At 45.8% G+C, this 27,804-nt stretch overlaps 2 protein-coding genes across 2 annotated transcripts in view; one reads left to right on the top strand and one right to left on the bottom strand.

Moving 5' to 3' along the window:
• Window positions 1-6,188, top strand: part of LOC140202754 (differentially expressed in FDCP 6 homolog) — a 68,813-nt gene extending 62,625 nt beyond the window's left edge. The window contains exon 12 of the mRNA XM_072268049.1: window positions 1,913-6,188. Coding sequence (XP_072124150.1) covers window positions 1,913-2,148 — 236 coding nt within the window. The 3' untranslated portion in view covers window positions 2,149-6,188. The remainder of the gene's footprint in view (window positions 1-1,912) is intronic.
• A 657-nt stretch (window positions 6,189-6,845) lies between these two features.
• nwd1 (NACHT and WD repeat domain containing 1) overlaps window positions 6,846-27,804 on the bottom strand; it is a 78,150-nt gene continuing 57,191 nt past the window's right edge. Inside the window, exon 19 of the mRNA XM_072267281.1 lies at window positions 6,846-7,129. Coding sequence (XP_072123382.1) covers window positions 6,846-7,129 — 284 coding nt within the window. The remainder of the gene's footprint in view (window positions 7,130-27,804) is intronic.

Below are 27,804 nucleotides of genomic sequence, written 5' to 3' on the forward strand. Positions count from 1 at the left end.
AGGTCTGGAGTTGGTTTGTGGGGTTTGGTTGTGGGAGGTCAGGGGGTGGTTTGGGGGTAGGGATCAGGGGCTGGGGTTGGGATGTGGGAGGCCAGTAGGTGAAGAGGTTGTGTCATTAGGATATGTAGGGTTTGGATGTGGTTGAGGGGTTTGGTGAGAAGGCCAGGTGTGAGGTTGGGGGGTTTGTTTGAGAAGAGGGAGTTGGGATAGATGTACATCTGACGGTGGGGGAGGGATGATACAGAGAGTGGCCCCCCTCTGCTGACTCAACGTCGAATTTCCTGCTGCCATCATTGAGAATCACTCCGATCAGATTGTGGTTTCTGAAGACTGCGGTTGGTATAAATGAGTAATGTCTGTGTGCAGACTCAGTGGAAATGAACCGTCATTGCTGGAACATAGAAGGTCATCCCTATCTGGGACCTCACAGACTGGGGCTGTTCATTCCTCCTCCTGGGCTGGGTTGGAGCCCATCTTCATTGGACTCTAAAGTCCTGCACTGGATGAACAGTTTCTGCCGTGTTTTTTTTTCCTGTGTGTGACATGGGCACCATTGGGTCATGTAAATCAGCAGGATGTTTTCTAAGGGTCATTTTTTTTTGTGGGTCAAGGTGGTTTGAAGCATGGAGCACATTAACAAGGTGGACACATGCAGTACGTGTGGCGTTTAGCTGGGTTGTGCCTGTCAGGCAGTGCATGTTTTTCCTTCATACCTCTCATGTGTTAGCCCCTGTCATCTCAACAGGCCATCTGTTGCCAGGATTTGAGGACCTGATCTATAGGGAAAGGTCGAATGGGTTAGGACTTTATTCTCTGGCATGCAGGAGATTGAGGGGAGATTGAATGGAGGTATACAGAATTATGAAGGGTACAAATGCAAACAGGCTTTTTCCACTGAGGTTGGGTGAGACTAGAACTAGAAGACATGGGTTAATGGTGAAGGGTGAAATATTGAGGGGGACCATTTCAGCGGGTGTTTAAAGCAAGGAATGATCTGCCGGTAGATGTGGGTTCAATCGCAAAACTTAAGATAAGTATATGGAAGGGAGGGGTATAGACGGCTATGGTCAATGTCGAGTCGATGGGTCTCGGCAGAAAAGTGCTTGGCATGGACTAGATGGGCTGAAGGGCTTGTTTCTGTGCTATAGAAATCTATGATTCTATATTCTCTTCCTCACTCCCTTGCTTCCCAAACCTCTCCCTCCCTTTCCTCTCCTTGACCCCCCCCCCACCCTGCCTGCCTCAGTCCTCATCCCCATTTGTATGCTACTTCATCTTCAACTGTTCTTGTCCTTGCGTGGTCTTCTCCTTGCTCACATTTCCACAATCCCCTAATCCAGGCATTTTAAAATTCCTGGTTTTCTTTCTTCCAGTACTGAGCTCGGGAAATCCATATTCAAACTACATTTGTTAGCGAAGTATGTGTTGGGATTCTCCAACCTGCAGGCAGCCACAAGACAAAGAAACACGGCAGAACCCATTAGAGTTCCCCACACAACAAAAACGTCACACACCCAATGTGCGAAAAAAAGAACAAATTATCCAAACAAATAACACAAGTTGCTTAGTCCCCGAAAGTGAGTCTACAGCCGAAGAGTCAGGTCAGCACTGCAGCTGGTCCAGGAGCCCAGCAGCCGCAGGCCACTGCCACAGAGTCAGTTTGACCCTGAGGTGTGTGCTGATGGTTGCAAGCCATAGCTGCAGAATCATTTCAACACTGAGGCGACTAAACCTCACAGAATACTGAGCTGAACACCCTTCATGCCTCTCTCTATTGGCCACCATCACTATAAGCCACTCCCCTTTCAGCAAATGGAGCTCGCCCCCTGTTCTGATAGCTGGTGTTACCACTCTGCATTATGACAGAGTGCAAGTTACCACTGCTCTGTAATCTTTGATCTTCATGTTGCAGCCACCCAGAATAAACAGAGGAGTGCTGTCCTGAGCCACAGAGGAGGTGGAGCCTTCCCATCCATCGACCTCAACGCTAAGCAGCCCCAGCCGATGAGAAAGACGCAAGATAGGAGCGACAGGCCCAGGGTCTCAACCCAGACCTCCGAGGAGACGTCAGAATCTGACTCCGACGACTATGAAAACATGGAGGAATATTTGAGGAATGTGTCACTGACAGGATCGATGTCGCCCTAGGAAAGCAGCAGTTAGTTCTCATAGCGGATTAGACGGGAGAGCATGAGAAAAGTGCGAACAGTTCTGCGGAGTTTTCTCGATCCACACTGGGCACCGGTAATAGACTCAGCAGATTTCCCCAGTGCATTTGGGAGTCTCCAATATCCGAACACACAGATATGGGAACTGCATCTGTTGAAGTCGCATGGAGATGGAGAAGCAGAGCGAGGTCCATCAGCACAAATGGCACCGCAATCTGTAGCCAATGATAAACCGTTCCCACTTACAAATCTCTTCTGTACTTCATTTTTCTGTAGGCCACTGTTGCTTAATTTGCAGTGACTGACGTGGGAAATAATGTCCTCAAGGTTATTGTGCAATCAGAATCGTTTGTCTATGACAGAGTGACTATGTTAGAGGTGAGGATGCTTGAGAAGAGGGAGACTCTTGTATCAGCTGGGAGAGGGAAAGGGAGATTCACTGGTGAAAATATTACTGAGATTGGAGAAAGGAGAGGGAGATTGATGGAGGAGGAGTTCATGGATAGAGTTGTCATAGAGACAGGGTAAGAAATCTATGGATAAAACATTGCTGGCAGAGGGCAGTAGAGAATTCCACATTTCAAGGTATTGATCATGTGCAGAAGTAAGAATAGGCCGTCAGAACCCAGAGCCGGCCCCACTATTCATCATTCTGATCTACCGTGATGCCATTTCCTGCATTATCCCCACACCTCTCCATTCCCCAGCCTTCTGGGACAGTTCCAAACAATCACCACCCTAAGAATGAAGATATTTCTCCTCAGCTCTGTCCTAAATGGCCGATCCCTGAGTCTGAAACTGTGCCCCTGGTCCAGGAATCCTGTGTCGGGGACCACCCTCCCTTCAGCTAGTCTGAACTGACACCTGTGATTTCACAGCCCAGCAACACTAAATGATCTCTTTTACTCCCACACTCTGCTTTCTGTCTGGTAACCAAATCTCAATCCATTTCAACCTTTTTACACCAATGAGGGTAACCCAGTTGGCAGCTGAACGCCTGTGCAGGATCTTATCAAAAGACTCCTGGAATTTTGAACACAACACATTCACTGGTTCTCACTTGTCCATTCCACTAGTTGCATCCTGAAAGAAGTCCAACACGTCAGTTTTTGACTCAGCTCAATCTTCTTACTCTTTCCAAGGTATTCTGAACGTAAGAAATTCTGCAGGTGCTTGAAAATCCAGAGCAACACGTACACCAGATCCTGGAGGTGTTGTCCAAGGTAGTCTGCTATTACAACCATCATTATGAACTCCTGCAATTTCCCAACTACTGATGTTAGGCTCACAAAATTTCACTCTCCGTCCTTCCTGAAACAGTGGCATCACGCTGGCACCCTTCCAATCCACGGGAACAATAATGGAATCTACATAACCTTGGAAGATAACCAGAGCATCTGGTATCTCTTTCAAAACTCTGAAATGTAGATAATCCAGTCCCTGGGATTTAGCAATTTTCAAACTCACTAACTCTAGAACAGAGATAAGGAGGAATTTCTTTGGAACAGAGACGAGGAAGAGTTTCTTTAACAGAGGGTGGTGAATCTCTGGAATTTACTGCTACAGACAGCAGTGGATGCCAAGCCATTTGGCATATTTAAAGTGGAGGTTGAAAGGTTCTTGATTAGTAAGGGTGTCAAAGGTCATGTAGAGAAGGCAGGACAATGGAATTGAGAGGGATAATAAATCAGCCATGATGGAATGACATTGCAGACTCAGGGTGCCAAATGGCCTAATTCTCCTCCTATTGTCTTATGGTCTTAACTTATTTATTACTATTTTTGAGTAATAGATATTGTCCTCAATAACATGTACTCTCTAGACCCTTGTGTTCCACTGGTTTTATGCATCTTGAGCTGTGAAGACAGACAGCAGAGTATCTGTTTAATTCCTCTGCCGTTTCCCCCTTGTGAATTCTGTCCATCCATAAGGGTCTTATATTGGTCCTCGTGTTTTCCACGTACATGCCTATACTTGCTGCCTCTCACCGGTCCAGCCTGGTCCCCCTCTGCTCAGTTCTAAAATGTGACCTTTCCTCACACCTATGTAATTTCTGGCAACTTTATTTAGCTCTTGTTTTGATCTAAACCATACTTAATTTCTCTGGTCAGCCACGAGTGAATCCAAGAACATCGAACATTACATCACAGTATGGTCCTTCGTCCCAAGATATGGTGTCAACTTTTGGACCTATTTCAAGATCAACCTAACCCTTTCCTCCCCCATATGCCTCCATTTTTCTTTTACTCATCTAAAAGTCTCTTAAATGTCCCTAATGTATCTGCCTCTACCACCACTCCTGGCAGGGCATTTTATGCACCCACTACTCTATGTAAAAGTAAACTTACCTCTCACATCTCACTTTCCCCCAATCACCATTAAATTATGATCCCCTTATATTATCCCATTTCCACCCTGAGAAAGAGTCTCTAGCCGTCCACTCGATCACTTTTCACTTTGAGTTTATGAGCCTTGTAAGGGTCTTTTTCCAATCTAGTGCACTTTGTTTTCATGCTAACCATTATCTCTCCACTGTCATGACTTTACCTGTATTCTCCCAATCAGCTCAGCTGACTTTCCTGCTTAGGTTTAAAACCCTAGTTTCACCTTGAAGGTGATGTACAGGCCACCCCTGCTTGGGTCAGTTACGGAATTCACAAATCAATACTTGACATGCAGTATAAAATTCACTCCCAGATGAAATTATGGGGGAGAGAAAAGTTAATAAAACCATTTATTATCCACTCAGATTGACATAGTACAGCACATTAAAGACCCTTTGGCCCACAATGTGTGCTGATCTATTAACCTACTCCAAGATCAATCTAACCCTTCCATCCTTGTATAGCCCTCTGTTATTTTTTCATTCATGTGCTTCTCTAAGAGTCTCTTAAATGCCCCTAATATCAACCTCCCACCACCACCCCAGGCACATATTTATCACTGTGTAAAAATCCTACCTCTATACTCTCATCCAATCACTAAAATGATGACCTCTGGTATTAGCCATTGCTACCCTGAGATAAAGAGGCTGACTGTCCACTCTATCTATGCCTACTTATCCTCCTTCACTCCAAAGAGAAAAGCCCTTGCTTGCTCAAGCTTTCCTCACAAGAAAGGGGCACTGCAGAAGCACATTGGTTATTGTGATGCTGTACAGCTCAGGGCTTCGGTGTTCGGAGGTCAGTTCCAGTGCCGTCTGTAAGGAGTTTGGATATTCTCCCTGTGAACGTGTGGCTTTCAATCAGGTGCTCCGGTTTCTTCCCATATTCCAAAGAAATACCGGTTAGCAAGTTAATCAGTCATTGTAAATTGTCCTGTGATTAGGCTACTGTTAAATACAGCAGGTGCATTGGTGTGGCTCATTGAGCTGGAAGGGCCTGTTCCACATTGCACGTCTAAATAAACAAACAAACAAACATCCAGGCAGCATTGTGGTAAATCTCCTCTGCACCTTCTCAAAAGCTTCCACATCCTTTCCATAAAGAGGCAACTAGCACTGAACACAATACCCCCAGTGTGGTCTACCCAGGGTTTTATAGAGCTGCACAGTTAACTCAAGCCTTGGCGTTTTCCTTGACCCTACTCACCAGGGCCTTCTCACGTTCCCCTCTATCTCCAAAGTCCATTCTTAAGCACTGTCCTGGATACGTTGTAACTCTCAAGAACCCTGTCTGACCTTTGCTTCCTAAACCTGAAGTATGCTTCCTTCTTCCTCTTAACTAAGTGTTTCACCTTTCTTGTCAACCATGGTTCCTTCACCCAACCATCTTCACCCTGCCTCAATGGGACAGACCTATCCAGAAAACCCACGCAGGTGCTCCCAAAACATTTCTGTTGTCCATTTCCCTGAGTACATCTGCTCCCAGTTTGTACTCCCAAGTTCTTTCCTAATAGCATCATTGTTTTCCCTCCCTCAATTAAATACTTTCCTCTGACTGTCTGTCCCTATCTTTACCGCAGCCCCTTTTCCAAATGTGCATCTTCAGAAATGTCAGAAGGCTCTTCATGGTGGCAGGGGGGGAGGGAGAAACATGGCTTGGAGGGGTGGTGGTAGGTTCCCATGATAGCACTCCAAAGTTGGTTTCTCAGGAAACAGGCATTTGAATGAGGAATCAAAATTCAAATAATTAAAACATCTGTATTTTTTTAAATGAGTCAACCACATTCCTGAAGTGACAATAACAATAATGGTGATAATGAAATGACAATATTACCTTTAAAAGCACTTGGATCACCAAAGAAGATAATCTACACCTTTGTTTTGTAACTCCAGACATGCGATGTCAATGTGCGGCCTGGCTCAGTTAAAGGCTGAGTTGGGGTGGGTCAAGAAAGGTCACCCACATCTCCTGAATGATGGAACGGGAAGCTCAGCCAGTAGCTTTGAGGAGGAGGATTGATAGCTCATACAGGAGAGCTGAAGGAGGAGAGTTCCCTGAATTGTGCTTTCAGAGAGCGGGTACAGGAGTCAGCAAGCAGAGAGCTGAAAAATATTGCTCTCCTTTTGCCTTATCAGTTTAATCTGACCTGTGGTTACTAAGAATAGAATCGAGCAATCTATTAGCTGGAGTGTTATTTGCCTGTGTGCTGAGGCTCACCCTGTGAAACATGCTGATAACTGCCGTTTTAGAGTGAGTGAGTCACTCACGAGGTGCGGGAAATGCACCCAAGTGTTCACAGCACGGAGCAGACCCGCGAGGGTGCGGCGTTCTGTAGCAGGCTCTCCGGGGTCTTCCTGCTGCCATCTTTCTTGGTACCGGCACCTCCACCCACCCTGGATCTCACCGAGCAAGTGGCCTTGATGCCCCTGAGCACATTGTAACCGGGATGGATGATTGGCGGGCATGTGAACCCCTCTCTGATGACGTAGCCCAGTCTCGTGCTGGCCACCATTCCGTCTGCCACTGAATGGATCTTGGTAACCTCGGCATACACGTACTGCACTGCTAGCAGTGAGCCTGCAGAAGGCAAAGGGGCATGATCAGTGGGGTCCTGTACACCTCCACATTCACACTAAACCAAAACCTCAGAATCAGATTTATTAGCACTGGCTTATGATATGAAGTTTGTTGTTTTGCAGCAGCAGTACAACTCGAGGCATAAAATATACTATAAATTACATTAAGAAATGTACACTCACTTGGCCACTTTATTAGGTACACTTGTATCCCTGCACATTAATGTAACCATCTAAACAGCCAATCAAAGCATAAAAACATGCAGACATTGTTAAGCGGTTCAGTTGTTATTCAGACCAAACATCAGAATGGGGAAAACTATGATCTATATGATTTTGGCTGTGGAATGATCATTGGTGCCAGATGGGGTGGTTTGAGTATCTCAAAAACTCTTGATATCTCTTGAGATTTTCGCACACAACCGTCTCTAGAGTTTACAGAAAATGGGGCAAAAAAAAAAAACAAAAAAAATTCTAGCAAGCAGCAGTTCTGTGGTGAAAGCGCCTTGTTCATGAGAGAGGTCAGAGGAGAATAGTCACACTGGTTCAAACTGACAGGAAGGAGACAGTAACTCAGATAACCACGCATCACAACAGTGGTATGCAGAAGCACATCCCCAAATGCATAACACATCGAACCTTGAAGTGGTTGGGCTACAGGAGCTGAAGACGGCAAACATACACTCAGTGCCCACTTTATAAGGCAAAGGGGGTACCTAATAAAGTGGCTACTGAGTGTATATTGTGAAATTTGTTGTTTTGCAGCAGCATACATAGAAAACCTGAAGCATAATACAGGCCCTTTGGCCCACAAATCTGTGCCGAACATGTCTTTACCTTAGAACTACATAGGGTTACCCTGAGCCCTCTATTTTTCTGAGCTCCATGTAGCCATCCAGGAGTCTCTTAAAAGACCCTATTGTATCTGCCTCCACCACCACCGCTGGCAGCCCGTTCCATGCACTCGCTGTGTAAAAAAAAAACTTAGCCCTGACATCTCCTTTGTACCTATTTCCAGGCACCTTAAAACTATGCCCTCATTTGCTAGCCATTTCAGCCCTGGGAAAAAGCCCCTGACTATCCACATGATTGATGCCTCTCATTATCTTGTACACCTCTATCAGGTCACCTCTCATCCTCCGTCGCTCCAACACTGCAATATATTAAAAATACTAAACATTACAACATGAAAGATATATTAAAAATAATAAGTAGTGTAAAAATAGTGAGTTAGTATTCATGGGTTCATGGACCATTCAGAAATCTGATGGTGGAAGGACAAAACAGTTCCTAAAACTTTGAGTTTTCAGTCTCCTGTACTCTGGTAATGAGTAGAAGGCATCTCCTGGGTGGTGGGGGTCCTTAATGGTGGATGCTGCCTTTTTTAAGTATCATCTTTTGAAGATGTCCCAGATGCTGGGGAGGCTAGTGCACATGAAGGAGCTGGCTGAGTTTCCAGCACTCTGCAGATTTTCCTGATCCTCCATACCAGCTAAGATGCTCTCCAAGGTACAACTGCAGAAATCTGTTAGAATCTTTGGTGACATACCAAACCTCCTGAAACTCCTAATGAAGTGTAGCTGGTGGCGTGCCTTCTTTGTGATTGCATTGATATGTTGAGCCTCTCATATTTATTTTCTGAGTGGTTGCAGCAGCTTAACATTTTTTACTAACAAATTCCCGACCAAGCGACTTTGACACAGATATCTGCTGTTTGAAGTATGTTGGTTAATGAGACAGGAACTGAGCATAAAGAGATTAACCAAATTGTTTTACGCACGCGTACATGTGCAAAGGAAATTGATTTCCCTTATACACAGGTGTCAGCTTCAGCTCAAGTGGCTAACTCTCTTATCTCTGATTCTCAAGGGTACTTGATCCAATTCTACCCCAGGGACCTGGGAGCAATTGTGCAGGTTATGTCAGGGCTAATGGAAGTAACATTTCGGTCAGGTGGCATTAGTAATGGTCATAGATTCAATCACAGATCATGCCAGACTGTGGGAGAGGCAGTGCTGAGGAACAATACACTCACGTACAGAGCAGGAATTGGAATTACCTTTACTATTGTCACATGTACTGGGATACAGTGAAAAGCTTCTCTTGCTTACTGTTCATGAAGATCAACCATTATACCGTACGTTGAGATAGTACAAGGTAAAACAATAACAGAATGGATTCATCATGAAGGCAGCCCACCATCCAGAACACGCCCTCCTCTCATTACCATCACTACAGGAACCTGAAGACACACACCCAATGTTTTAGGAACAGCTTCTTCCTCTCAGCCATCAGATTTCTGATCAGCCCATGAACTCTACCTCACTATTTTTGCTCTCTTTTTGCACAATTTATTTATTTTCCTGCTGCTGTAAAACAATTTTTTGACATACAGTACATCAGTGATAATCCGACTGAGAGTAAAGAGTAACAGTGCTTATTGACAATAAGGTGCGAGATTATAATGAGGCAGATTATGAGGTCAATAGTCTTGTCATACTAGAGAACCATTCAATAAGACCCATAATACCATGATATAGGAGCAGAATTAGACCATTTGGCCCATCAAGTCTGCTCTGCCATTTCATCAAGGCTGATTTCTTATCCCTCTCAACCCCAATCTCCTGCAATCCCTCCGTGTCCCTTCATGCCCTGACCAATCAAGAATCTTATCAACTTCTGCCTTAAATGTACATACAGACTTGGCCTCCACAGCTGCCGGTGGCAAAGAATTCCATAGATTCATCACTCTCTGGCTAAAGAAATTCCTCCTCACCTCCATTGTAAAAGGACACCCCTTTATTCTGAGGTTGTGTCCTCTGATCTTAGACTCTCCTACCATAGGAAATATCCTCTCCACTTTCCCTCTATCAAGGCTTTTCACCATTTGATAGGTTTCAATAAGGTCACCACTTATTCTTCTGAATTCCAGTGAATACAGGCCCAGGGCTATCAAACACTCTTCATATGACAAGCTGTTCTAACCTGGAACCATTTTTGTGAACCTCTTTTGAAGCCTCTCCAGTTTTAGCATATCATTTCCAAGATAAGGGGCCGAAAACTGCTCACAATACTCCTGAGTGAGGCCTCACCAGTGCTTCAATGGTTTTTCAACAGAAGATGTCCTCGAGCATACTGGTGGGGTAGAAGATGTCCTTCAGCCTGGTAGGAACTGCTTTGAGGCTTTTTTATCTTCTGCCCAATGGAAGAAGGTAGAAGAGAGAATGTCAGGGCTGGGTGTGACATTTGATGATGATGGCAGCTTTACTAAGGCAGAAAGAAGTATGGAAGGAGTCAATGGAGAGGAAGCTGGCTCCCATGATATACTGAGCTGTGTACACAACAGTTGCAGTCATGGGCAGAGCAGTTGCCACACCCAGCAGTTACGCATCCGGAAAGGATGCTTTCGACGGTGCAATGACAAGAATTGGTAAGGGTCAGATGGGTCACGCCTTCTGAGAAGGTAGACGTGGGGGGTGAACTTTCATGGCTGTGGCATCTACATGATCGGAGCAGGACAGATTATTGTTGATGTTCACTCCTAGGAACTTGAAGCTCTCAACACCATTGATGTAAACAGGAGCATGTGTACTGTCTCTCTTCCTGAAGTCCATGACCAGCTCTTTTGCTGACATTGAGGGAAAGGTTGTTGTCATGACACCACATCACTAAGCTCTTCACATCCTTATGTACTCCAACTCAACATTATTTGAGGTGCGGCCCACTACAGTGGTATCTGCAAATGTGAATGGAGTTGGAACAGAATCTGGCCACTCAGTCTTGAGTGCACAGGGAGCGGAATAAGAGACAGGGTATGCAACCTTGTGAAGCATCAGTGTTAGGAATAATCATAGCAGAGGTGTTGCTGCCTTTCCTTACTGACTACAGTCTTTTGGTCAGTAAGATGAGGTTCCAGTTGCAGAGATGTTGACTCCCAGGTTCTGGAGTTTGGTGATGTTAGCTTGGAATTGTAGTAATGAAGGCAGGTGTGTAGACAATAAACAATAGTTTAACGAAGGTGTCTTTCCCATCCAGATTCTCCAGAGGTGAGTGTAGGGCTAGGCAGATGGCATCCTCTGTAGACCTGTTTTGGTGGTAGGTGAATTACAGTGGGTCGAGGTTGCCCAGGGGACAGGAGTTAATGTGTGCCAAGACCAGCCTTGCAAAGTGCTTCATGATAGTGGATGACAGAACCACTGGGCGGCAGTCATCAAGGCATGTTACCTTGCCTTTCTTAGGTACCGGGATAATGGTCGTCTTAAAGATTGACAACTGATGGAGTGAGCCTCCATTGAAAGGAGACACAACAGACTGCAGATGCTAGAACCTGGAGTAACAGATAATCTACAGGTTGAGCAGAATCTGTGGGGGAGAAGGAATTGCCAGAACTTTCAGTCAACAATCTCTGGCACAGGCTTGTAATCTGAAATATCAATAGTTTCCTCCCCACCCACCCCTACAGATGCTGCTCGAACTGCTGAGCTTCTCCAGCAGATTGTTGTTCTACAGAAAGGTCAGCACTGAAGAGCTCAGCACTCTCAGAGGGGGAATACAGAGGAGGTGTACACGTCAGGTGGAATACTGCTGAGTGCATTGCACTGAGAAGGGCTGTGCTGAAGGCAGGCTTCGGCATTTTGATGGTGGAGTTACCACATTATCACAGGACCAATACTGAGGAGTACTGCATTGTTAGGGGAGTTGTACTGAGGAAGTCCTGCATCACGGAAGGGCAGTACCCCTCAGAGAACCAGCTTGGAAACTAGCAGAGGATGGGGGTGGCACGGTAGTACAGCAGTTAGCGCATCACCTTATAATGCCAGCGATCGCTGATCAGGGTTCAATTCCCGCAGCTGCCTGTAAGGAGTTTGTACTTTCTCCCCGTGACCGTGTGGGTTTCTTTCTGGGTTCTCTGGTGTCCTCCCATATTTTAAAGATGTACAGGTTAGATTTATTGAGCAGCGGGCATGCTATGTTGGGTCAACACTTGCGGGCTGCCCCCAACACAGTCCTCGCTGACCTGATTTCAAAGTTCAAAGTAAATTTGTTATCGAAGTACATACATATCACCATATACAACCCTGAGATTCACTTTCCTGTGGGCATACTCAATAAATCCATAACAGAATCCATGAAGGACCGTACCAACTTGGGCATTTGACCAGTGTACAAAAGACATCAAACTGCAAATACCAAAAGGAAGAAATAATAATAATAAATAAACAATAAATATCAAGAACATGAGATGAAGGGTCTTTGAAAGTTAGTCCGTTGGTTGTGGGAATATTTCAATAATGGAGCAAATGAACTGCACTGGGTCAAGAGCCTGGTGGTTGAGGGGTAAGAACTGTTCCTGAACCTGGTGGTGTGAGTCCCGAGGCTCCTCTACCTTCTTCCAGTGGAAGAAATGTGTCATTTGATGCAAATGACACATTTCATTGTTTTTTTTTATCTGGTGCATAAAGCTAATTTTTATCTTTATCTTTAGCAAGGGAGTACTGTATTGACAGAATGGCAATTCAGAGGGAGTTATGACTACATTGGTTAAGTGGCAATAAACAGGAAGGAGACACTGTTAGAGAAGGGTTAGTATTAAGGGTGTGTTGCCTTGTCAGAAGGGCAATACTGAAGGAGTCAAGGATGTAAAGAACTCCATAAATAAAAACAAAAATATGCCGGAGATACATAGATATCCAGAACATATAACAGTAGAGCACGGCAGAGGGCCTTCCAGCCCCTAATGTCTGGGCTGACCATGATGCTGATTTAAACTGCATATCATAGACAGTCAATGTACCTCTATTTCCTGCCTGTTCATGTGGCGGCCTAAAATGTTTCTGAAACATCGCTCTCATCTTTCACAAGAACCAGAATATTGTGAATAGCTTTTGTTTTGTGGTCATTCCATTTATAAGTACGTTGAGGTGGTGAAAAGGAAAACTAAATGACATGATAATTGGTGGACTATGTTGCCCTGTTTTATGTTAAATGTAGAATACAGTGTGGCAGTTACATAGAAATTGCAGTGCAGGCAGACAATTGAAGTGTGAGGACCACAATGAGAAGAGGGGGAGATCAAGAGTTTGCCTCTGAGACTGTGTGCAAGGTCTGTTCAAGAGTTAATGGAGGAGAGACAGTTTAGTTGATGGACTGGGCTGGTTTCAGAATTCTTTGCAGTTCCCTGTAACTTGGGCAGAGCAGTTGCCATACCAAACCATAATGCATCTGGTTAGGATGCTTTCTGTGGTGCATCTATAAAAATTGGTGATGTGACAAACTTCCTCGGCCTATTGAGGAAGTGGTGATGCTAGGGTGATGATTTGACCATAGTGTCTACGTAGTTGGTGCAGAAGAAGTTGTGACATTCACACCAAGGAATTTAAAGATCTCAGCCATCTCCAATCTCTCAACCATCTCAACCAGATCACAAGTGTTTGTAATAGGGCAGACATCATGGATTGCCAGATGTTGAAGCATAAGACCATAAGAATTCGGCCACTCAGCCGAACATGTCTGTGCTGCCATTCCATCATGGCTGCTGTATCGTCCTTCTCAACTCCATTCTCCTGCCTTCTTCCTGCCCTGACTAACCAAGAACCTAACAGCTTCTGCTTTAAGTATATTCAATGGCTTGACTTCCACAGTTGTCCGTGGCAATAAATTCCACAGATCCACCACTGTCTGGCTAAGGAAGTTCCTTCTAAGTGGACATCCCTCTATTCTGCGGCTGTGCCTTTTGGTCCTAGACTCACCAACTGTAGGAAATATCCTCTCCACATCCACACTAGCTAGGCCTTTCAATATTTGGTAGGTTTCAATGAGATCCCCCTCAATGAGATCTCCCTGTGTAGAAAATATTCCTTCTAGCAAAGTGCACGTCCGTACACTTCCCTACACTGTATTCCATCTGCCACTTCTTTGCCCATCCTGTTAATCTGTCCAAATTCTTTTACAGACTCCCTGCTTCCTCAATGCTGCCTGCCCTTCTGCCTATCTTTGTATCACCTGAAAACTTGACTACAAAGCTATCAATTCCATCTTCCAAATCATTGGCATATAACATGACAAGAAGTGGTCCCAATACCAACCCCTGTGGAACACCACCAGTCACTCACAGCCAACCAGAAGAGGCTTCCTTTATTCAGATTCTTTGCCTCCAGCCAGTCAGCCAATCTTCCATCCATGATATCTTTCCTGTAATACCATGGGTTCTTAACTTGTTAAGCAGCCTCATGTGCGGCCAAAGCCCTTCTGAAAGTCCAAGTAAACAACACCCACTGACTCTTCTTTGTCTATCCCGGCTGTTATTTCCTCTAATAATTCCAACAGATTTGTCAGGCAAGAATTCCTCTTAAGGAAGCAATGCTGACTTTGGCCTACTTTATCATCCACCTCCAATTACTCCAAAACCTCATCCTTAATAATCAACAACATTTTCCCAGCCGCTGAAATCAGACTAACTGGGCCATAATTTCCTTTCTTCTACATCAGTCCCTTCATAAAGAGTGCAGTGACATTTGCAATTTTCCAGTCCTCCAGAATCTAGTGATTTTTGAAAGATCATTAATAATACCTTTATAATTTCTTCAGCCAGCTCTTTCAGAGCCCAGGGATGTGGTCCACCTGGTTCAGGTGACTTATCTAACTTCAGACCATTCAACTTCCCAAGCACCTTCTCCTCAGTCATAGCGACTAAACTCACTTTTCTTAGAACTTTCTGCCCTCTGACACTCTTGACTTTCTGGCACACTGCTAAAGTCTTTCATAGTGAAGACTGATGTAAAATACTGATTAAGATGTCCACCATTTCTATTTTGTCCCCATTACTACCTCTCCAATGTTACCTGCCAATGGTGCAGTCTAAGAAAGGGTGATGAATCCTGGTCTATTTTGAGAATACAGTTGTTTATGGGCAGCAAATAATGACTGGTGCCAAGAAATAAATCAGGATCTAGTTGCCAGGGCCTACAGGGTGAGCTGCTGGTGGAGCAGGCAATCATTTGATGTTATGTGTACCTTTTAATACAAGAGCAAACATCAAGTCTGTGACATTGACAAGAGGAACTAGAATATTGATCTGCACGAAAATATTTATGTATTTAATGCTAATCCCATATGAGACCCTCCCATCTCCAAAAGCTGTGAAATTAATGAGATTGGATCAGCCTTAGGGAGGAGACACTCACAGACAGAGTGAGTCACCAGAGGGGACACTCACAGACAGAGTGAGTCACCAGAGGGGACGCTCACAGACACAGTGAGTCACCAGAGGGGACACTCACAGACAGAGTGAGTCTCCACAGGGGACACTCACAGACAGAGTGAGTCTCCAGAGGGGACACTCACAGACAGAGTGAATCTCCAGAGGGGACACTCACAGACAGAGTGAGTCTCCACAGGGGACACTCACAGACAGAGTGAATCTCCAGAGGGGACACTCACAGACAGAGTGAGTCTCCAGAGGGGACACTGACAGACAGTGAATCACCAGAGGGGCACTCACAGACAGTGAGTCACCAGAGGGGACACTCACAGACGGAGTGAGTCACCAGAGGGGACACTCACAGAGTGAGTCCCCAGAGGGGACACTCACAGACAGAGTGAGTCTCCACAGGGGACACTCACAGACAGAGTGAATCTCCAGAGGGGACACTCACAGACAGAGTGAGTCTCCACAGGGGACACTCACAGACAGAGTGAATCTCCAGAGGGGACACTCACAGACAGAGTGAGTCTCCAGAGGGGACACTGACAGACAGTGAATCACCAGAGGGGCACTCACAGACAGTGAGTCACCAGAGGGGACACTCACAGACAGAGTGAGTCACCAGAGGGGACACTCACAGAGTGAGTCCCCAGAGGGGACACTCACAGACAGAGTGAGTCAACAGAGGGGATACTCACAGACAGAGTGAGTCTCCAGAGGGGACACAGACAGAGTGAGTTACCAGAGGGGACACTGACAGAGTGAGTCTCCACAGGGGACACTCACAGAGTGAGTCTCCACAGGGGACACTCACAGACAGTGAGTCACCAGAGGGGACACTCACAGAGTGAGTCTCCAGGGGGGACACTCACAGACAGAGTGAGTCACCAGAGGGGACACTCACAGACAGAGTGAGTCACCAGAGGGGACACTCACAGGTAGAATGTGCCACTAAAGTGTGTGGCCAGGTTTAATTCTGCCCCAAGGACAGCACTTCAGTACTTGTAGCACGTGTGTAGTTTCGGTCATCCAACTGTAGGGCGGTTGTCGTGAAGCCAGCCATTCACCCTCCCTTGCTCCTGGTTTCACCTGTCACCTGTCAGCTTGCACTCATTCCCCTCCCTGTCCTGGGTTCTTCCCCCTTCCTCTTCAGTCCTGATGAAGGGACTCTGGCTGAAACAGCAACTGCTTATTCTTCTCCACAGATGCTGGCTGACCTGCTGTGTTCTTCCATCATTGTGTGTGTGTGTGTTGCTCTGGATAGATTTGGGCTATCTTCCTTGGAGGGTAGAAGGCTGAGGGGCAACCTTATCATACCATGAGGGGCATAGTTAAAGTGAATGGCCATAGTCGTTTTCCCAGGGTAGGAGAGTCTGAAATTGAAGGGCAAGAGTTGAAGGTGAAAGGTGAATTATTTAAGGAGTTCAGAGGGGCAGCTCTTTCACTCAGAGGGTGGCGAATACACGAGGCGAGCTACCAGAGGAAGTGATAGAGGTGGCTAATATTACAATGTTTAAAAAGCACTTGGACAGGTACACAGACAAGAAAGATTTAGAGGGATAGCAAGTAAACACAGTCAAATGGATCTCAGGTAGGCAGATTTGTCAGCATAGACAAGTTGGATTGAAGAGCTTGTATCATTGCTGTATGACTCTCTGATACATTGCACAGCTACTGGAGTGGAACCTCAGCCCTGAATGGAACCAGTCACCCACACAATCATAGCTGCTGTTGAGGCTGGGGTAGGAGGATTAAATGGGAGGTACAGATGGGGTGAATGCATACAGGCTCTTTTCCCTTAGGTTGGGAGGGACTAGAACTAGAATGTCTAGTCTCACCAGTCTGAGGTGAAGGAACTCCATCACTCAGACGGTGTTGTGAGTGTGGAATGAGCTGCCAGCAAAAATGCTGGTTGCAGGTTTAATTGTAGCATTTATGAGAAGTTTGGTTTGGCTACACAGATGAGAGGGGTATGCAGGGATATGGTCCGGGTACAAGTAGGAAAACCAGGATGACACAGATTAGATGGGCTGAAGGGCCTATTTCTGTATGGTAATGCTCTAGGACTCTATAAGAGTCGGAAGGGAAAGGCTCCAGAGGAAGTTCTGATGTATAGAATCAGGTCTGGAAGGAGGTTGCCCATGCCTATGGTAGGGGAAGGCCCACCACAAGAAAAGTCAGTCAAATTGCTGCTTTTCTCCCTGTTTAAATGGATCCTCCACCGATGTTGGGAGATGGAACTGGGCAGTCATTGACAGGGTCTCCCTCAATAGCTCTTCCCAGTGGCAGAAGGGCTTCTCCCCAAATCACAGTGTGGATCACATATATCTGGAGGCACAGTAGACATGGTCTACATGACATCCCCAGGCAGGGAGCAGCACCAGCCACTGTGAATTGCACTTCACAACTTCACTGAAGGCACTGACTCCAATCCATGAGTGTAAAAGTGAAGAGCATAGACAGGGTGAATAAGAAAGAATCTGATGGGAGAGAAGAGTGGACCATGAGAAAAGGGGTACCAGAGGGAGGTGATGGGCAAGTGAGAAAAAGGGAAGGTGTAGGAGGGAAGCCAGAATGGTGGATGAAAGGAGAGATAGGGGGAGGGCACCTTGATGACAATGATAAACCAATACCAAAATCAAAACGACATTTGACTGAGTTCATGGATTGGAAAGACCCAGAGGGATATGGGTGAAACACAGAATTGGGACGAGCTCAGATGGGCACCTTGGTGAGCATGGACTAACTGGCTGAAGGGCCTGTTTCCGTACCGTATTAAAGATTAAAGAGATCTTTAAAGATTAGCTTCACTTGTTACATGGACATCGAAACTCACAGTGAAATGTGACATTTGCGTCACTGTCTACAACATGCTGGGGGCAGCTCGCAAGTGTCGCGGGCTTCTGACACCAACGTAGCATGCCCACAGTTCACTAATCCAAACTGGTACGTCTTTGGAATATGAGAGGAAACCAGAGCAGCTGGGGGAAACTCACACGGTCACGGGGGGAGCGTACAGACTCCTTACAGATAGTGGTGTGAATCGAAGCCCGATCAGTTACCGCTGGCACTGATTGAGCTACCTGCTCCTCTACTTGGCAGCCTATGGTTCTACGACAGATGAAAGAGACTGTGGACTTCCTCCTCAATTTCCCTGGCTGGAAAAATTCACCTCTATCCTACGTCTGCCACAAGGTGGCATCCAAGTTGTGATTTTACCCAGTCAGTCCACATAAAGCATTACACACAAAATGCAGGACGTGCTAGGCTGTTGGTATTTCAGGCCCAGACCCTTCTCCAGGACAGGAATGGAAGCAGGCAGAAGCCAGGGGCGTGTGCTGGAAAGGAATACAAGCTGGCAGGTGAATCCAGATGAGAGGAGAAGGTAGGTGAGGTCTGGAGGGAGGATGAAGGAAGGAGGTGATAGGTGGGAAAGGAGAAGAGGTGAAGGAAAACTCTAATCAGAGAGGAGAGCGGACCATGGACAATAGGGAAGGAGGAGGGGTACCAGAGGGAGGTGATTGGCAAGTGAGGAAAAGAGAAGGAGAAAGAGGGAGCTTGAATAGGGAATGGAAAGAGAGGAGGGAGGGAGGAGAATTACTGGGAACAAGAGAAATCAATGTTTATGCTCTCAAGTTGGAGGCTACCTAAACAGAATACGAGGTGTTGCTCCTCCAAACTGAGTTTGGCCTCCTTCTGCCAGTAGAGGAGGCCATGGGCTGACAGGATGGAATGGGAATGGGGAATCAAATTCATGCACGGACCCCTTTTGCGGCAGGCAGGGGGAAGGTGCTCGACAAAGTGGCAGAGCCAACTCAGAGCAACCCAGTATTCATCAAGGCTATGCCTTACTCCAGGTAAGCAAGAAGCATTATCAACCCAAAATATTTAAGTAAACAATGTCATTCTAACTATTGAAATTGTATTGAAACACCTACAGTTACCTTTGATCTTAAGGATACATAAATGTGAGTTTGGGAGACTCTATGAGAGTGGCTCCAGAAGAATTCCTGCTTGTCATAATGAGTAAAGACCTTTTTATCACCAGCTTCAGTGTCTGTCCGGTGACTTAGTTCACAGTCACATTATGTCCTTGTACTCCAAAGTCTCTCTGCACTACAACACTCCCCAGGGCTCTACTGTTCACTGCACTGCTTTAACTTTCCAAAATATATTTAGGCACCTATCCAATCCTGTTGTAAGCTCAGACAACCTTCCTCACTACGCACTAAAACACCAGTTTTGGTGTCATCGACAGATTACCTACCTGTACGTTCTATTCCAAAATCATTGATATATATGAAAAAAGCGGGGGACTGGGCTGATTCATGCAATGGAATCTCATTTTTAAAGACTATTAAGGTACCCCACATTGGTTCTGGGATGTCAATGGCTCTCATTGTGTTAGTGCTCAGCTGCCATAGTTGGAGAGTGCACTGATGTGAGGAGCCAGAGAAGAATGATGGCTCTGGGTCTGCACTTCAAATCAAATCAAATCAAGTTTAATTATCATTCAGAGCATACATAGATACAGTTGAATGAGTCAGCATTCCTTTGGGGCCCAGCTACATAACATACATTCAAAATATAGAGAGATAAAAAACACACACACACACACATTGTTACACAAGAAAACAGATGTATAGTCCAAGTCCCTGAGCAACATACAAACTGATGGTAAAGCTCCTGGCAATCCAGCCTGTCCTTCCGCCGGTCGAAGAATGAAAGGCAGCACTGACAGGAGAGGCCAGCCCCCAACTCAGCACAGACTCCACACTACACCGCCTCCAACATCCTCTCACTTGGACTGGGCAGCAGGCAAGCCCGCTGCTTGAGGCTTAGACCTTGCTACAACCACAGCCACGTGGCTGCCTTGTTGCCTGTCTTTCCACCAAACAAGGGAAACAGGCCTGTGGCATCTCACATTATCAATGCTCAACGGGTTTTTGTGGAAACGCCGGTTTCAACCACTAGGAGGTATTTCATCCAAAACAATCTTGCTGGAATTTAAAAGAATGAGGAAGGGCCTCATTGAAAGGTCTAAATAGAGTAGACATGGAGAGGATATTTCCAATAGTTGGGAGAGTTTAGTAGCAGAGGAAACTGTCTCGTAATAGAAATATATCTCTTTAAAATAGAGATGTGGAGGAATTTCTTTAAACAGCGGTTGGGGAATATTTGGAATTCATTGCCACAGTTGGCTGTGGAGGCCAAGTCATTGTCTATATTTAAAGTGGAGCTTGATAGGTTCTTGATTGGTAAGGTGGTGCCTCCATCTGTAGGTAGGCTGGACTGGTGAACGTGTTCAAAGGGTCTGTGGAGAAGGTGGGAGAATTGGGTTGAGATGGAAAATAAATCAGCCAGGAGTGAATGGCAGGGCAGGCTTGATAGGCCAAATTCTACTCCTATGTCTTATAGTTTTAACTAGGGTGTGGTCCTTGTCTACCAGGATCCATTCCCCCCGACCACCCACCACCCGGCTACTGCTGGCTGCTGAAAATGTCCAACAGTCCGGCCTCTCTGCAGGTGAAGGCACCATCTGTGCTTGTGGAAACGCAGCTTTCACCAGCTAGGAGATAATTCAGCCACAACAAGCTTCACTTCACACTGAGGGAGCAGAAACATTGCCAACTGTTGACAGCGTCTGAGTTCCATGTGGTTGTCCTTACTGAGGTCAATGGCTCCCTGTACTTGTAAGCAGACAGCAATGCTAACAAGTCCCCAAGCATAGGACATCACCTCTTCCTCACTGAAAAATTCCAAGAGGGTAAATGAAACCAGCACTGGCAGTGCCAGAATACCTTTCTGTGGCAGCAGCAAGGAGCAAATATTCACTCAGGGTGAGGGTCTTGCAATGATCCTCTGACCTGGATATTAAGAGTCAATATGCCCTTGACCTTCAGGAGGAGAGAGTCCAGGGTCCACACCATGTCCAAAGGTTTCCTGAAGAATGTTACAAACTTCAGTGATGAGCCTACAAGTACATTGTCCATCCCAGATCTCTGAGTAGGCTGTCGAGAGTAGACTCCACACTGCATGGGGACAATGTTTTTGGGATAGTTACTCCGAAGGGATACATGCAGGAGACAACTGGAGAGCAGGAGATCAACTTAGTATTGTTCAACAACATTAATGACTTGTCGATGAAGGTGCCATAGATATTTATAACTGAATACCTTCAACCTGAGAGGGAGAAGTGATGGTTTCAAGACTAGTAGCTTAAATGTAAATAAGGTCAGCTATAAGGGCATGAACTGAGAATCAGAATCAGGTTTAATATCACCGGCATATGTCATGAAATTTGTTAATTTTGAAGGCGGAGCTTAGGAGGGTTAATGACGCCTAACGACCACTCCTTTGCTTGCATCTTTGGAAGCAGCTCTATTTCCATCTTTAATATCTCTATTTTTCCTTGTTGGGGTTCTTTTGAAGACCCTGACCTGGAGTTACATGCTGACTATGGTTCTTTGCGGGAATGGGACCCGCTCTCGGGGTTTCACGACTGGCTGTTGTTTGGCACACCAAGGGCTTGGACTAAGAGCTCTGCTCGCCTTCTGAGGACCGAGTTTTCATGGCTCTGGAGATGAGGGTATCAGAGGTCAGTGCCCTAACAGAAGACCAGTGTGTCGTGGAAGATGGCAGATCTCTGGCTGTGTGCCCAGAGACCCAAGATCTTTGGGCACATAGCTTGAAAAAAGCGATGTAAAGGACTTCTAACATAGTAAACCAGCGAGTTGTTTGTTATGTCTCCCCTCTCGCTGTGAAATGGCGACACCTCTTTCTCTCTTATTAGGAAGAGAGAGAACCTGTGGTATGTTGAATACCGGGTGAACGTGTAGTCTTTGGAGTACTGCAAGTCTGTGTCTTTGCTGTTGTTTTTGCTGCATGCTGGAGCGCTCAGTGGCAGATGCCGATGCTTTTATTTGCCAGTCGGAGGAGTGGGGATGTTGCTTGCTGCCGCTTACGCACGGGAGGGAGGGGGAGCTGGGGGGACTTTGGGGTTCTAACATTTAACTGTCGTTCATTCTTCAGGGACACTCCTCTGTGTTCGTGGATGGTTGCGAAGAAAAAGCATTTCAGGATGTATATTGTATACATTTTTAAAGATTAAAGTCTGTCATGAGCCTTTTGGCCCATCAGGCCGGTGCTTATGCTGGTTTCCGTGGCGTGAAGCTACTGAGAGTACGAAACTCCCTCCCAGATAGGACGCCAGTCTATCACGAGGTTAACCCCGAGCATTTTTGCTGGTACCCATTCTCAGCTGGGTGGACTGGAGCATTGTGTGGTTAAGTGCCTTGCTCAAGGACACACACGCTGCCCCGGCCAAAGCTCGAGATCGCTAGTCCAACACCCTAACCACTTGGCCACACATTGTATACATTTATCTGACATTAAATATATCTTTGAAACCTTTGAACTTAATGGCAACAGTACAATGCCATACATGATAATAGAGAAATAAATAAATAAATAAATTATAGTAACTATATATGTATATTAAGTAGTTAAATTAAAATAGTGCAAGAACGAAAAAAATTTTTAAAAAATAGTGAGGTAGTGTTCATGGGTTCAATGTCCATTTAGGAATCGGATGGCAGAGGAGAAGAAGCTGTTCCTGACTCACTGAGTGTGTGCCTTCAGGCTTCTGTACCTCCTACTTGATGGGAACAGTGAGAAAAGGGCATGTCCTGTGTGATGGGGGTTCTTAATAATGGACGCTGCCTTTCTGAGGCACCGCTCCTTAAAGATGTCTTGGATACTATGGAGGCTAGTACCCATGATGGAGCTGACTAATTTTACAACTTTCTGTAGCTTCTTTCGACCATGTGCAATAGCCCCCGCCCCTCCCCTCCCCTCCAAACCAGACAATGATGCAGCCTGTGAGAAAGGTCTCCAGCGTACATCTGTAGAAGTTTTCGAGTGTACAGGTGACAAACCAAATTTTCTCAAATTCCTAATGAAATATAGCCGCTCTCTTGCCTTCTTTATAGCTGCACCGATATGTTGGAGCCAGGTTAGCCCAACATGGATTATGTAATGGATTGGCCAATCAAGATGCAGCGGCAGGCGATGTCAGAATAGATACCCGCCAACAGGGGTGTCATAGTAGGACTTAGCAATACACGTAATAGTGCCAGTGATCAGGGTTCAATTCCTGCCACTGTCTGTAAGGAGTTTGGACATTCTCACCAGGACTATGTGGGTTTCCCCCAGGTGCCCCAGTTTCTCTGTGCATTCCAGATGGGCATGGGTTAGGATTAGTGAGCTGTGGGCATGCTATGTTGGTATCAGAAGCATAGTGACACTTGCAGGCTGTCCCCGCAGCACATCATCAGACTGTGTTGGTTGTTGACTCAAAGAACACATTTCACTGTATGTTTTGATGTACATGTGGCAAATAAAGCTAATCTTTAATCTTTCAACAAGAAAGAGAAGTTCAAGAGGAAGAGATACCCTTCATGCTAAATCAGGGATGTGGAATTAAACATAGAACATAGAACATAGAATAGTACAGCACATTACAGGCCCTCCGGCCCACAATGTTGTGCCGACCCTCAAACCCTGCCTCCCATATAAACCCCCACCTTAGATTCCTCCATATACCTGTCTAGTAGTCTCTTAAACTTCACTAGTGTATCTGCCACCACCACTGACTCAGGCAATGCATTCCACACACCAACCACTCTCTGAGTAAAAAACCTTCCTCTAATATCCCTCTTGAACTTCCCACCCCTTACCTTAAAGCCATGTCCTCTTGTATTGAGCAGTGGTGCCCTGGGGAAGAGGCGCTGGCTATCCACTCTCTATCTATTCCTCTTATTATCTTGTACACCTCTATCATGTCTCCTCTCATTCTCCTTCTCTCCAAAGAGTAAAGCCCTCGCTCCCTTAATCTCTGATCATAATGCATACTTTCTAAACCAGGCAGCATCCTGGTAAATTTCCTCTGTACCCTTTCCAATGCTTCCACATCCTTCCTATAGTGAGGTGACCAGAACTGGACACAGTACTCCAAGTGTGGCCCAACCAGAGTTTTATAGAGCTGCATCATTACATCGCGACCCTTAAACTCTACCCCTCGACTTATGAAAGCTAACACCCCATAAGCTTTCTTAACTACCCTATCCACCTGTGAGGCAACTTTCAGGGATCTGTGGACATGTACCCCGAGATCCCTCTGCTCCTCCACACTACCAAGTATCCTGCCATTTACTTTGTACTCTGCCTTGGAGTTTGTCATTCCAAAGTGTACCACCTCACACTTCTCCGGGTTGAGCTCCATCTGCCACTTCTCAGCCCACTTCTGCATCCTATCAATGTCTCTCTGCAATCTTTGACAATCCTCTACACTATCTACAACACCACCAACCTTTGTGTCGTCTGCAAACTTGCCAACCCACCCTTCTACCCCCACATCTAGGTTGTTAATAAAAATCACGAAAAGTAGAGGTCCCAGAACAGATCCTTGTGGGACACCACTAGTCACAATCCTCCAATCTGAATGTACTCCCTCCACCACCACCCTCTGCCTTCTGCAGGCAAGCCAATCCTGAATCCACCTGGCCAAACTTCCCTGGATCCCATGCCTTCTAACTTTCTGAATAAACCTACTGTGTGGACCCTTGTCAAATGCCTTACTAAAATCCATATAGATCACATCCACTGCACTACCCTCATCTATATGCCTGGTCACCTCCTCAAAGAAATCTATCAGGCTTGTTAGATACAATCTGCCTTTCACAAAGCCATGCTGACTGTCCCTGATCAGACCATGATTCTCTAAATGCCTATAGATCCTATCTCTAAGAATCTTTTCCAACAGCTTTCCCACCACAGACATAAGGCTCACTGGTCTATAATTTCCCGGACTATCCCTACTACCTTTTTTGAACAAGAGGACGACATTCGCCTCCCTCCAATTCTCCGGTACCAATCCCATGGACAACGAGGACATAAAGATCCTAGCCAGAGGCTCAGCAATCTCTTCTCCCGCCTCATGGTGCAGCCTGGGGAATATTCTGTCAGGCCCCGGGGACTTATCTGTCCTAATGTATTTTAACAACTCCAACACCTCCTCTCCCTTAATATCAACACGCTCCAGAACATCAACCTCACTCATATTGTCCTCACCATCATCAAGTTCCCTCTCATTGGTGAATACCGAAGAGAAGTATTCATTGAGGACCTTGCTCACTTCCACAGCCTCCAGGCACATCTTCCCACCTTTATCTCTAATCGGTCCTACCTTCACTCCAGTCATCCTTTTTTTCTTCACATAATTGAAGAATGCCTTGGGGTTTTTCTTTACCCTACTCGCCAAGGCCTTCTCATGCCCCCTTCTTGCTCTTCTCAGCCCCTTCTTAAGCTTCTTTCTTGCTTCCCTATATTCCTCAATAGACCCATCTGATCCTTGCTTCCTAAACCTCATGTATGCTGCCTTCTTCCACCTGACTAGATTTTCCACCTCACTTGTCACCCATGGTTCCTTCACCCTACCATTCTTTATCTTCCTCACCGGGACAAATTTATCCCTAACATCCTGCAAGAGATCTCTAAACATCGACCTCATGTCCATAGTACATTTCCCTGCAAAAACATCATCCCAATTCACACCCGCAAGTTCTAGCCTTATAGCCTCATAATTTGCCTTTCCCCAATTAAAAATTTTCCTGTCCTCTCTGATTCTATCCTTTTCCATGATAATGCTAAAGGCCAGGGAGCGGTGGTCACTGTCCCCCAGATGCTCACCCACTGAGAGATCTGTGACCTGACCCGGTTCATTACCTAGTACTAGATCTAGTATGGCATTCCCCCTGGTCAGCCTGTCCACATACTGTGACAGGAATCCGTCCTGGACACACTTAACAAACTCTGCCCCATCTAAACCCTTGGAACTAATCAGGTGCCAATCAATATTAGGGAAGTTAAAGTCACCCATGATAACAACCCTGTTATTTTTGCACCTTTCCAAAATCTGCCGCCCAATCTGCTCCTCTGTATCTCTGCTACTACCAGGGGGCCTATAGCATACCCCCAATAGAGTAACTGCTCCCTTCCTGATCCTGACTTCCACCCATACTGACTCAAAAGAGGATCCTACTACATTACCCACCCTTTCTGTAGCTGTAATAGTATCCCCGACCAGTAATGCCACCCCTCCCCCCCTTTTTCTGCCCTCTCTATCCCTTTTAAAGCATTGAAATCCAGGAATATTGAGAATCCATTCCTGCCCTGGTGCCAGCCAAGTCTCTTGTGGGAAACTTGTGCCTGACTAATTTGAACCACTTTTTGGGGGAGATCGCAAAGGTTGATGGGGGAGGCATATTGAAGGTTGTGTATATTCCCAGCAAGGTGCTTGACAAAATGTGAAGTGGTAGAATGATCCAAGGGAAAGTGGTGGGCTGGCTTCAAACTCTTCCCACTGGCAGGGGCAGCTGGAGTTCCAACGGCCGGGAGGTGTCGGTAGTTGGGATCAACCAGGGATCAGTACCAAGAGGCTAATCGTTGGGGCGTGGCTCAGACTTAAATCAGGGCACATTATTAGAAAGTTTGCGGAAGATATACTGTAAAAGTTATTCCTTTGGCTTTCCGTGCAGAGCAATTCTTCAGGAATACGTCAAAGATCAGATATCAGGAAGAAAAGTGGCAAATGGAATTAAATCTGGAGAAGGGTGATGTAGAGCATGTGGAGAGTTGGTAGGGAAAGGTCCAGTCAATGAAGAAAAGGAGACCTTTGAGTGCAGGTGCATAGATCCCTGGAGGACAGTAGGGTAGCAGAATAAAGTAGTTAAGAAGGCATATGGAATCCATTTTTAAAACTTAAGCATAAAATATAAGAATAGGAATACAACTCCCAAACTCTAACATTAATTGGGTCCTGGTCTCAGAGTTCTAGTCAATGCGTCACATCTTACGAAGATAGGTTGAGCGATACAGTGCGAAGTAGGCCCTTCATGCCCTTCGAGCCACGCTGCCCCAGCAATCCCACAAACCCGATTCACCCTAACCTAATCACGGGGCAATTTACAATGGCCAATTACCTACCTACCAGTATGTCTTTGCTGTGTAGGAGCACCCAGGGAAAACCCACACATTCCACGGGGAGAACATACGGAGCACATTCTCCCTTTGTACAGCAGGGAACCAGAACCATTTGGCATACTGAGACTAGATCAGGGTGCAAACAAAGGATGACACTTCTTATTGGTCAGTTACTTTACTAATTCTGAAGTATTATTAGACTTTAACATGCAGATTTTATGGACTATTAACACCTGCATTATCATAGAGTGGTTGGTGATTGATTCTGCAAATAAGGAATTTGAATATGCACAAGGTCAATATCTGCATCCGCTAATCAATTTTTGTATCAAAATGGCATTTCTCTGTTCAGACTTCAGAACAGTGTGGTGACAGAGGCCATGCTGTTCTCCTTGTGCACAAGTAAATGAAGTGTGAATGCGGAATGACAA

This window comes from Mobula birostris, chromosome 9 (assembly GCF_030028105.1).
Source record: "Mobula birostris isolate sMobBir1 chromosome 9, sMobBir1.hap1, whole genome shotgun sequence".
NCBI classification, from domain to species: Eukaryota; Metazoa; Chordata; class Chondrichthyes; order Myliobatiformes; family Myliobatidae; genus Mobula; species Mobula birostris.